The sequence below is a fragment of the Cicer arietinum genome, chromosome 6 (assembly GCF_000331145.2).
Source record: "Cicer arietinum cultivar CDC Frontier isolate Library 1 chromosome 6, Cicar.CDCFrontier_v2.0, whole genome shotgun sequence".
Lineage (NCBI taxonomy): Eukaryota > Viridiplantae > Streptophyta > Magnoliopsida > Fabales > Fabaceae > Cicer > Cicer arietinum.
The window spans coordinates 53,100,486-53,113,200 of record NC_021165.2 but is presented as its reverse complement, the minus strand read 5'-3'; the positions used below and the strand labels follow the sequence as shown (position 1 = coordinate 53,113,200).

The window sequence follows — 12,715 nt, the reverse complement described above, 5'->3', positions numbered from 1 at the left end:
AAAAATATTAGTAAACAAAAAATATAATGAGAATAGATTGATTTTAAAGAATATGTATAGTAAAAAAAATTTAACATGCATATTTTTTTTTTACAAAAAGTCCCATATTCTTATTTTATTTTTTTGGGTACAAATTGCCCTATCCTTCAATCTCAAATAGATTATACATAGAAGGTTAATAAAAAAAAGAATTCCATGTCACGAAAATTTTGACTGATTGCCTACGGAGCATCTAAACTTACCCCACAAAATACCACACGTGTCAATACCTAATTGGTTTGGATGATGTTACAGTTTCATAATTTTCCATACAAGTTACTATCCAGTGCAACGTGTACTCATACGCCTCATCAGTTGTACGTTGTAGACAATACCACCCTTACAAAGCACAAAACTGTGTGAAGAAAGCAAGCGCATGTATAAACTCAAACAACGAGTTTTATTATAATTCTAACAACGCAGATTTAATTAAATAAATTATAAGAAAAACGGAAAAAGAGAGAGAGAATAAGGGGAAGAAAAAAAAAACAACAGAGAGAGAAAAAGAGAGAGTGGTTCTTCACACTCTCGCATTTCATTTCTATAGATCAGATCCGAACATTTGAAATTTCTAGATCCAGTTTTATTTTCAATTCGCACTCGAATTTCCGATTCTCGATTTCAATTTAGTGCTGGTGCAATTAGGTTTTTCGAGATCGAATGGCGTGTATCAAAGGGGTTAATCGATCGGCGTCGGTGGCGCTGGCGCCGGATGCACCGTATCTTGCTGCCGGTACCATGGCCGGCGCGGTTGATCTGTCTTTTAGCTCATCCGCTAATCTTGAGATATTCAAGTTAGATTTCCAGTCTGATGATCCTGAACTTCCTCTAGTCGCTGAATACCCTAGCTCTGATAGATTCAATAGACTATCGTGGGGGAGAAACGGTTCTTCGTCTGAAGGTTTCGCTCTTGGTCTTGTTGCCGGTGGATTAGTTGATGGGAATATTGATCTCTGGAATCCTCTAACTCTGATCCGGTAATTGGACCTTTTTTTTGTTCTCTTGCTCGTTGCTTTTGTTTTGGTATTGAGAATTGTTTGTGTTTTATGAATTGTGAAATGATTGGTAGTACGCTTCTGAATTCATGAATTGGAGATGTGATTAGATATCAGTGATTCGGATAAGTAGAAATGTTTTATTTTTTCGGAGGGTATGAATTGATCTTTATGCAAATCAAATTCAATTTGGAAGTTGCTGATATTTTAATATATTTAAATATAGTTTTGTTACAATTTTTGCACACTGCTAAATGGTTTGGTGTTTTGAGTCGGGAGATTTTTGGTCCATTTAAATATATCATTTTTCTGCTGGTTGTTACGATTTGCATTGCCTTTTGCTTTTTAAAGCATCCAAGGACTAATATTAAAAGGAATGCGCTGAAAAGAGCTGCCTAATAATCTCTTTGTTAGACAGATATGATATTGCTTATTGTTTAGGTAGTCTTTTCTAATACTTTTCCTATGTTTATTATGTGATGAAAGTCATGAGATTGTCCAGCTATGTGTGTGTTAGTGCACTTGTCCTACATCGCCCCAAGTTTGTGAGAGTAGTTATCTCTCTGAGTAACAAAATGCAGAAGAATAAAATAGGAGTGTGCTTTCTTGATGAATATATCAATATGGCCGAGTCCTGAATTTTGCACTCTTATCTGCAGAATTCCTCTTATTTTATTGTGAAAATAATGTCATGCTATCCAGAATTTTAAGACAACTTTCCTGTCAAATTTTCTAATTTGAGCAATAAGATAGATGGTGGTACCTTGTCTGTTGGTGCAAGTGAAGGACAATCTTGGCTGCCATTTCTATCTAACTATGCTAATTGCTAACTCAAAACCAAATTCCCCTCTAATTATAACCCTACAAAATGGTTGCCAATTGTCATGAATACGGAGAAACACTGTATTTTCTGTTTGAGTAAACAAATGAAGATTCTTTGCTAGCTTTATATTTTTCTTTGGTTGGGTGTAGTTGTTGATAAAGTACTTGGTTATTTTGTATATGTAGGTTCATAGCTTGATTGATTGATGTTATGATTTTAGTGTCACTTACAATTTTCTCAATGCCTTTCTGATAAATTTTCAGCTCGGAGGCAAGTGAAAGTTCTCTTGTTGGACACCTTGTACGGCATAAGGGACCGGTATGTTCTTCTATGCTCTTATAAGCCAACCTGTTGAGTGTTAATTGTTCTTTGTTCTCTGGCATATATGTAGTGTTTGCCAGTGACATCATATCTTTTACATTCTTAAATTCCAGGTTCGGGGTCTTGAGTTTAATGTAATTGCACCTAATCTTCTTGCATCTGGGGCCGAGGATGGTGAAATTTGCATATGGGATTTGGCTAATCCTTCAGAGCCTACACATTTTCCACCGTTAAAGGTCAGATTTCTCTTTCGATGGTTTTTAGTACACCCCCTATTATGATGGATTAATATGTTCTTAATCTTCAAATATATGGCTCTATAATTTGATAATTTTACACATATAGTGCATATGATCACTATGCAGGGTAGTGGCTCTGCTTCCCAGGGGGAAGTTTCATTCTTATCTTGGAATAGTAAAGTGCAACACATATTAGCATCCACTTCATATAATGGGACCACTGGTGAGGAAGGGATTAAATTTAACCTTCATATTTTGTTCTCATTGTTGTATTGTTCATTGGAATGATAATTATTTATTTTTTATAATTTATAATTTTGGTTTTATTCTCCAGTCGTCTGGGACCTAAAGAAGCAAAAGCCAGTGATAAGGTAACTTGATCATCTCTTGCCTTTTGTTTTTAAAAAAGTCTGATTTGTATTGCCAAAAAGAACTCATTGTCACCTTATATGTCCCATGTGAAATTACAGCTTTGCAGATTCAACTAGACGGCGATGCTCAGTTTTGCAGTGGAATCCTGATGTTGCTACACAACTTGTTGTTGCATCAGATGAAGATGGATCTCCTAATTTAAGGGTATAGTCACTGCAGATTGTATGTTTATTTATAAGCTAAGATATTGTATATTGACTTTATATGAGCATATTGATGCAGCTTTGGGATATGAGGAATATAATGGCACCATTAAAGGAGTTTAAGGGGCATAATAGAGGTAATGACACCCATTCATTTATTTATGATTTTTTGTCATCTCTCTTTGCCTGCCTAGTTGTCATTATCAATGCTACCTTTTCTTTTTGTTATATTCTTCTTATTCACCGTCCAGCAATCCATTAAACATTTTAGAAACAAATGAGTAACTGGTAGTTGTAAGAAATAATTAAAATCCAACGATTGTAAATCTCTAATTTGTGTGAATTGTGTATCTCGAGGGTGATAGAGAGTGCTAGGAAGCATAAATACAACATAGAACACATGTATATTACATGGGCATGGAGGTGTAGCAAACTTTAGATATTTTAGGACATGATGTAGCTTGGCTATGGTAAAAAGTATACGGTATAAAGTTTGTATAAAAGCATGATGTTCTCTTCCCTATGATTTTTAGCGGTAATTTTATTTATATTTTTTGTTACATATGGTATTATTCTCTTACTTAATACTGTATTTTCTGACTCTTGCTTATGATGAACTGCAAGATTATTGGATGTTGCATGTTTATTTTTATGATTTATAAGCTGTCTGGATCTTAATTTTATATTTCTTTTAGCTTTTACTGTGAAGCTACACAGTCTCCACTGTTTTAAGTTTATCTGACTTTATTAAATTGTGCCCGAATCTCTGATATTAGGAGTAATTGCAATGTCATGGTGTCCCAATGATAGCTCTTATTTGCTTACCTGTGGCAAAGATAGCCGAACCATATGCTGGGACACTATTTCTGGAGAGGTGGTGTTTAGTTTTCTTTTACTGCTTTCATATTCATTTTGAAGAATTTCAAAATTTCTTGATTTGGTTAGATTTTTTATTTATAGGACATTTGTTTAATAGTGACACTTTTTCTTTTTTGGTTCGGGGTGGGCACAGATTGCCTATGAATTGCCAGCTGGAACCAACTGGAACTTTGATGTGCATTGGTATTCTAAGATACCTGGAGTAATATCAGCATCTTCCTTTGATGGAAAAATTGGTATATACAATATTAAGGTACAAAAATATACTTTGGAGGGTTTCTTATTTTTATTTGGGTGAGATCGAATTTTGTTTTGCAAATATGTGCAAGTATACTTTAACTATTCATTTTGAGAGTAATTAGCAAAGAATGACGTGATGAGGAAAACAAAATACTAGACTAGTTATATTATTTTTTTTTTGCCTGATTATTATTGTTCACAAGTTTAATAGATAGTTGTTATTATGGCATATGTTGAAGTATTCTGACAAAGGATACAATGAATTAATATTTTATTCTGCAAGCAAATTTTTTAAAATAACCAATTTCATGTTGTCCCTCCTAAAATAATTCTGTTTGTAAAATCAAGTTACTGCATATCTTTTTGCTGCATCTCATCGTTTATCACTTCAATCATGCTATAAGTTGTAAGATAATTAGTTCTTTTTCAAGTTATAAATTCCATCTGATTAATAAAATTCTTGGTTTTTCCTCTGTCTTTTCCATTTAATTACTGACTTCTGAGTATAAATTAGACTTCCACTTTTGTGAGCACAGTGTTCCTTAAATCATATCTATCAGTTTTCATTTATAGACTTAGGTTATATTGTTATTTTAAATTTTGCATAGAATTTAGGGCTTCATATATGTAATTTTTTCCTTTTAGTAGACGAAGAAGAAGCCAAGAAAGAAATGGTATAAGCAAGTAGAATAAGTTATGCTTATTTTGACCTTTTTATATTTTAGGCATATTCTGCTTTCCATATTTCCTTCCTGGAGATATCATTACTGGCCATATTATTATTATTATTATTATTATTATTATTATTATTATTATTATTATTATTATTATTATTATTAATGGTAACATTTGTGATTATCTGCAGGGTTGCCGTCAAAATGCTTCTGGAGAGAGTGATTTTGGTGCAGGTGAGGCTTTCATTTTTTATTTCTATTGAATTAGTTAATATCATATTTACTTTATTATAAATCATTTGCATGTGCCATGCTCATTCTATGTAGATTTTGTGTACGAGCATTTGGTGGTGTATGCTTGTTTTGGTTTTATATATTTTTTGTTAGGCAAAATTTTCTGTTCTTTATGCATGACTTGGTATCAGATATTTTGGGAATCTCTGAATGAAATATGTCTTTTCTGTACAGCACCTCTGAGGGCTCCAAAATGGTATAAACGCCCTGCTGGTGTGTCTTTTGGCTTTGGAGGTAAACTTGTGTCATTTCGTCCCGGTGCTTCTGCTTCAGGATCTCCTGCTGGGGCTTCAGAGGCAAGATTTTATTACTTAGATTATATTTGTTTGTTCAGGTTCCTTAACCTTTCAGTTGAATTCATCCTATTTGTAATTTTCCAGGTTTATGTGCATAGCTTGGTCACTGAAGACGGTCTGGTGAGTCGTTCATCTGAATTTGAAGCTGCTATACAAAATGGGGAAAGAACTTTATTAAGGGTTCTATGTGATAAAAAGTCTCAGGAATCAGAGTAAGTTCTATCCATAAAGCACAACACTGCTCCATGTTGTTTGCTTTTGATTGTTAGCCTAACAACAAGGCTGTGGCTCTTGCATATGTTGAGTGCTTTTTAATTGTTATGGCAGATCTGAGGAGGAAAGGGAAACATGGGGCTTTTTGAAGGTTATGTTTGAAGATGATGGAACTGCAAGAACAAAACTTCTCACACACCTTGGTTTCAATGTACCTACTGAAGAAAAAGACATAGTTAATGATGATCTTTCCCAGGAAGTAAATGCTCTTGGACTTGAGGACACATCTGTTAATAACGTAGAACATGTGGATACTAATGAAACAAATATTTTCTCTTCTGACAACGGGGAGGATTTCTTTAACAATCTTCCCAGTCCTAAAGCTGATACTCCTCCATCTACGGCTGCAAGCAACTTTGTTGTTCCTGATAATGCAAATGGTGCGGAGAAAATCGAAGATGACGTGGAAGTGGAAGAGAGCAGTGATCCTTCATTTGATGACAGTGTTCAGCGTGCTTTAGTTGTTGGGGACTACAAGGGGGCAGTTTCTCAATGCATATCTGCTAATAAATGGTCTGATGCTTTAGTTATTGCTCATGTTGGTAGTACCTCCTTGTGGGAAAGTACCCGGGATCAATACCTTAAGAAGATTCGATCTCCATACTTAAAGGTAGTTGATATTTATGTTATACACTCAATTTAAATTTAATATCCAACAAAAATTCTGTCAAATTCCTACCAGATATATATTTGTGTACATATCTTTCATTTGTGGTTCATTTCCATTTCCAGGTTGTATCAGCAATGGTGAGCAATGATCTCTTGAGCCTTGTGAACACCAGGCCTCTAAAATTCTGGAAAGAAACCCTTGCTCTTCTTTGCAGTGTAAGTCTCATTTGTCTTTGCTGCTGGTCTAACTGTGTTTTCGGTTAATTTTTAAAGTATGGTCATCATATTAATCTTCCTATAATTCTTAAATTGATTAAAAGAGAATACAGAGTTACCTAATGAATATTTTTCTAGTGTTCAGAATCACTTGCTATCCTTTATTTTACCCTGTGATTCTCTTAAAAGTTATTGTTAATTTATGATCATGTTTTTAATAACTGCATCTTAAAAGCATGCATCAATTTCCTGATCTGGATTGGAAAAATAAATTTTATTGGATGTATAAACAAGCTCAAGTATGCGAGAGACCTGAACTCTCCCAATTGACTAATTTTACTAATTGCCTTCTCTTCATCTCAACCCTATTCCTGTATATAGGCAACATGCTTAATTTTTCAATGTATCTAACTCGACTAACTCCCTTATTAATTCTATTAACTAACGAAGGTTACCTATCAATACCCTCTTATACATCCACCTTGTCCTCAAGGTGAACAAAAGAAATTAAATTTGCAAGTTGACCCACTACATAATTTATCTTCTGTTTTGATCTAATTCACAGATGTGTTAGCTGCTATAGTTTCCCTATTTCCCTTCTTGTGTCCTCCTTGTTGTTCAGCACATGCTACTGCTTCTTGTAACCAATGTTATCAATGGCAGATTAAAGTATGCCATATAAACATGGCATTGCGGCCTATGGCAGATATTATAGGCGTTGCTGCCTAATTGCGGTTAGCAACAGCTTCTGTAATTTGAAACCTCTTTGCCACTGCCTCCCACAAATTCCTAATTGCTGGGGTTCTTTCTACAAAAAGTTGGAGTCCGGCTGCTTGGGTGGTGGTTCATCCAGCCAGTCCGTTAGTTTCTACGAAATGTACTGTTATTGTTAGTTTCAATCTATGAAAACCACCAATGGCAAGGTTCTCCATCTATTGCCATCCAAACCCATGATAGCCACTTTTCCTCGAGAACTCTAATGGACACGAAATATTGATTATCCACCAATAGGCATTGCCGCACCCATAAAATCTTGGCATCGTTCTTGAACCCCATTTTCATATGATATTCGTACACGTGTCAGAAAAGTGTCCCAAATTTTTTGTTTTAACACACCTTAGACGCTCCTTGAACATTTCTATGGGAGTTAAAGATGTGTCGAAGTAGAGATTGATGAATAAAGGGTTGAAGACAGTTACACTTGATTACATCTTGTTTAGCTTTTCGGTATAATAGATGGATGAATGAAGGTGGAAAATTATCATATTTTGTTTAAGAACTTTTTTGCAATGAAATAAATTGCTCAATTTATATCTTTTAAAGATAATGTTCATATTTTATTTAATTATAATAAATAAATAGTTATATATGTATCAGTGTCGGTGTCCTATATTTTCTGAAAGTAGCAGTGTTGACGTGTCAGAGTCCGTGTTTCATAGGTTATGAACCTAGTTTAATGTTGTGATTGAGAGGTTATTTTCTTCATCTATTATAATTTTTGTGCATGTGTAATTGTGTATATATGTATATTTTTTTCCCTATTAGTAGGATCTTACTCTGCACTACAATCCTCGAGTTACGATTTTTCAACCCCCTCTCGATCTTGCGTAGCCTCTCAATTTTCACAACGTTGTACTCCGCCATCCATCATGGCTGCTATGGTCGATTTTCAACACTGGCCAACTCCTAATTACTCCTATTCACAAACTAATTTAATTCACCCTTTTGACTGCGTTGTCTTCATACTTTTGCTACCAATTGTCATATTGAAGTAGTGAAGTCTAATACCATGATGCAACATGTGGATACTTTATCTTCTGTTTTGGCTTATGATTGGATAAAGTTCCAAAACTAGATTTTTCTAAGTATTAACTAGAAACTCCATAATGGGACATAAATTTGGATGATTGGGTATTTGTATAGTACACTCGTATAATTCTTGTTATCACATATTAACAGTTTGCTCAGAGAGATGAATGGACTATGCTTTGTGACACACTTGCTTCAAAACTTATGGGGGCTGGCAATACATTAGCTGCAACTCTTTGTTATATATGTGCTGGAAATATTGATAAAACAGTTGAAATTTGGTCAAGGAACCTGTCAGATGAGCATGAAGCGAAATCTTATGTTGACCTTCTTCAGGTAAGATTCATACTCTTATTTGGATTTGTAAATATGTATAATATAAAACTTGTAGTTAGTAGTTACACATATTACAGCTTGGCAACTGACAATTTTTATATTGTTAGGATTTGATGGAAAAAACTATTGTCCTTGCCTTGGCAACTGGGCAGAAGCGGTTTAGTGCCTCTCTGTGCAAGCTTGTTGAGAAATATGCTGAAATTTTAGCAAGTCAAGGGTTGCTGACCACAGCAATGGAGTATCTCAAACTTTTGGGTTCTGAAGAACTTTCAACTGAACTTATGATTTTGAAGGACCGAATTTCACTGTCTACGGAACCTGGTAAACTTTTTCTTGGATTCTATATGAAATGGTTAAAAAAAGAGAGGAAAATGATTAAAATGCTGTTTATTAGCAAGTGACTCTTCACATGGCCACTTCTGGTCATTGAATACTTTCAAGTACTAGCCTTTTTCTGTATTTTATTGTAGTGGAATAGCATTACCATTATAATTGCATACGACATAGGGATAGTTCTATGTTGCTGTCATAACACGTTTAACATTATATACCCAACCATATTTCCCTTTGTTTTTATGGTGTAAGGGGAGGGTTACTACAAAAATTTGTAAAAAAGATATTTGGCAAAGACATTGCTTGTTTCTGGAAGTCTCAACTACTCAAGTGATTACTTATTGACCACTCTTTGGACATTGTTAATAACTAGTGGAGTGATCAATGGTTCATATACCGAGTAATTTAACCAAATCATTTTTGGTAAATTTCTTATTTTAATTAAAATAATTCAGTGTAAATCACATCTGCTATGTAGAACTGCAGTTCACTTCAGATATTTTCATCTGGTGGAGGAATATGATCATTTTGATTTGAAGGACTTTTGATTCAAGAAGTCTATGTTCGTGGTTTTTGTTAGTTAATTAATCATTTTGTTATGACTTCAGCTGTCTAGTGTTTCTTTTATTGTTCAGTGTTTGAAGCTTTCTGCACACTTATATTTTCTTCACTTGTTTTTCCTTTTCTAATTATAATTACAGAGAAAGACTTGAAAACCACTGCTTTTGAAAATTCTCAATCACAAAGTGGATCCTTTTATGGTGCTGATAATTCCAATTATAACATAAATTATTACCAGGTAGTTACTTTAACTTTGTTCTTTATCAATTATTTTTTTTTGGTGCTAAGCATAGTGTCTCTGCAATTCGAAACTATAACTTTCAATGTCTGTTGGTCAGGATTCAGTGTCCCCTCAAGTGCAGCAGGGTATTTCTGGAGTTCAATATTCTGAAAGCTATCAACAGTCATTTGATCCTAGATATGGAAGTGGATATGGTGCTCCTGCTCCACACCAGCAACCCCAACAACCTAATTTGTTTGTTCCATCTCAGGCTACTCAGACACCCCAAGCTCCCCAGGTAATTATCATATAAATTTTTAAAAAAGGAACAATTATTGCACATGTGGATAATATTTATGGAGTTAGTATTCAGTTGTCAATGGGTTGTCACCCTTAGGTTTGTTGGGAAAACAGAATGTGAACGTACATATAGTTCATCATTAAGTTGCATTAACTACTCATGAAAAGACATCAAGCAATTGCGAGCAGAGGCCAAATTTCATGTGATGCATATTTTTCTCTTTTAAAAAACCTTTGGCCAAATTAGTTCTGAAGTGAATGTATTTTTAGAGTGTGAAAGTTGCCTCAGCAATTGCATTAATTACAGTCCACAGTATAATTGTTAAGATGATTGCGGACAAAGAAAACTAGTTTAATGTGATGAATTTTTCCCCTTGTCCACTCTTACAGTTGTCAATTTATTTATTGTTGACTGCTAAATGTCGCATATATCTAGTGCAAATAATTTTGATTCTCAAGCAGTGGCATTCATATTATTGAGTTACTACAAGTACATTTAAATTTTCTTGTATGCTAAAACATGTATATTTGGGTATGAACTATGAAGTGTTTTTGCTTTATTTTTTATGTTGGCAAGGCACAATGGGAGAAAGCTCATGCACTGTCTCGCTTTCATTATAATTTCGCGGGCTTGACTAGCAAATCCTGCTTGTATAAATTTTTTATTTTATGTATTAGTTTTATATTTTAAATACTTTTATAACAGTTACTGTGATATAGTGTGAGATACAGTTTATAGGTTTGTGTGATTTGGATGTTATATTCTAAAAAAAATTTGAATTAGTAGTTATTGATTATTTTCTAGCTTGCATTAATTTTTTTATTTCTTTTTCTTGTAGCTGAACTTCTCAAATACTGCTGTGGCACCACCTCCCTTGAAAACTTTTGATCCACAAACTCCTCCTTTGCTTAAAAATGTGGAGCAATATCAGCAGCCTACATTGGGCTCTCAATTGTATAATGTCAGTTAATTTTTAATTTTGAATTCAATATTTTCAAGTACTTTTGACTACTCGCGGCTTATAAAATGACTTTCTGTATTTCAGACAAACTCCAATCCACCTTACCAGCCTACCAATCCTCCTTACCAGCCTACCAATCCACCTTACCAGCCTACACCTTCGGCTCCATCACCAATGAACTTGGGTCATGGCCAGAACTTACCACAAGTTGTGGCACCTACCTTGAATCCAATGGGATTCATGCCGATCTCTGGTCCTGCTGGGGTCCAAAAACCTGGGGTGGGATCAATGCAACCTCCCAGTCCTCCTCAACCACAACCTGTGCAACCGGCTGCTGCACCGGCAGCTCCGCCACCTACTGTGCAGACTGCTGATACTTCAAAAGTACCTGGTAATATTCTTTTTCAGCAACTAAGGATTTTTCTAAGACTAACTAAATCTGCTGGTGTTTATTTTATCAGTCAGAAGGCTTATGTCTAGAATTATGCAACTTATTTCGTTTATCCTATGTTCCTTGTGTCCGGTTCCCTTTTGGTAATTTTTTTTTCTTCATGTATGCTTTATTATGTCAGTGCACCAAACACCCATTGTCACAACATTGACAAGACTTTTCAATGAGACATCGGAAGCACTTGGAGGTTCACGTGCAAACCCAGCAAAGAGGCGGGAGATAGAAGACAACTCAAAGAGACTTGGTGGGTTGTTTGCAAAGTTGAACAGTGGAGACATCTCCAAAAATGCTGCTGATAAGCTCCTTCAGCTTTGTCAGGCGTTAGACAATGGTGATTTTGGTACTGCCCTTCAAATTCAGGTAAGTCAACTGAAATTGCAAATTCTGTCATCAACCTAATTATGTATTACCATGCATCAAACATATATTTTAACTGTTCTACTTACGTGTTGCAGGTTCTTCTTACTACTACTGAATGGGATGAATGCCAGTCCTGGTTAGGTTCACTTAAGCGAATGATCAAAACAAGGCAGAGCGTGAGACTAAGTTAAAAAATTACAGATTTTGTTTTGCTGATTTTGGAGAATTTTCATGTGATTAGTATCTCTTGAAGTAGTGATTGTGGATACTCTCATCATTGTCCAAAAGACTACTGCCTCTAGATTGCAGGTGCAGGGTTTTGATTTTATGCACTTCTACCATTTCTAGCAGTGTCTGCAACTTTCACATCGACTGTTATTAAAAGCTGTTACCTTAAGTAGTTTTCAGGAAATGATCAGAAAACGTTCAGCACATTGTTTTACAACCAATATTTGTAATATGGAGAAGTGTTTTGTCTGTTTATTTTCTCTGAAATTTCAGATGGTTTTTTCGTCACCACACCCCTCTGGTACCAATGGTGATGCTCCAAGCTGTTCTAGTGTCAGTTATATAGATTGATGTTTCATTTTCTTTGAAAGAGTTTTTGTATCACACTAGTCATATAAGTATTGATTTAATTGCCAACCAATTGAATAATGTAGCATCATGTTTTTTTAATCGTTAATCCTTTAATTTCTCTAAGCTGTATATGTATGTGATTTAGATAAATAGATCCCTGCAATAACTGTGTGACAGTTACTGCTTTCGACCGTCCAATCTCAATCAATGGTTGAAATGATTTATAACTGATTTTGTGAATGTGATTTGAATTGTTCGATCTTAAATTAATAGTCGAGATCGTCTATAGCTTGTAACTGCATCATCCCTACAACCTACAATAGAGGATCTG

At 34.8% G+C, this 12,715-nt stretch overlaps 1 protein-coding gene across 1 annotated transcript; it reads left to right on the top strand.

Annotated features, from left to right (window-relative positions):
- The first annotated feature begins 437 nt into the window (after window positions 1–437).
- On the top strand, window positions 438–12,507 carry LOC101503285 (protein transport protein SEC31 homolog B). Its single transcript, XM_004516174.4, has 22 exons — window positions 438–1,016; window positions 2,121–2,175; window positions 2,292–2,414; window positions 2,544–2,640; window positions 2,752–2,788; window positions 2,888–2,993; window positions 3,072–3,129; window positions 3,769–3,866; window positions 4,005–4,124; window positions 4,977–5,019; window positions 5,254–5,375; window positions 5,460–5,587; window positions 5,703–6,258; window positions 6,381–6,473; window positions 8,433–8,618; window positions 8,726–8,939; window positions 9,653–9,750; window positions 9,851–10,030; window positions 10,872–10,994; window positions 11,079–11,385; window positions 11,567–11,805; window positions 11,901–12,507. Exons 1-22 carry the CDS (start codon window positions 700–702, stop codon window positions 11,994–11,996), a joined length of 3,396 nt encoding a protein of 1,131 aa, XP_004516231.1. The 5' UTR covers window positions 438–699; the 3' UTR covers window positions 11,997–12,507.
- Window positions 12,508–12,715: the final 208 nt, after the last annotated feature.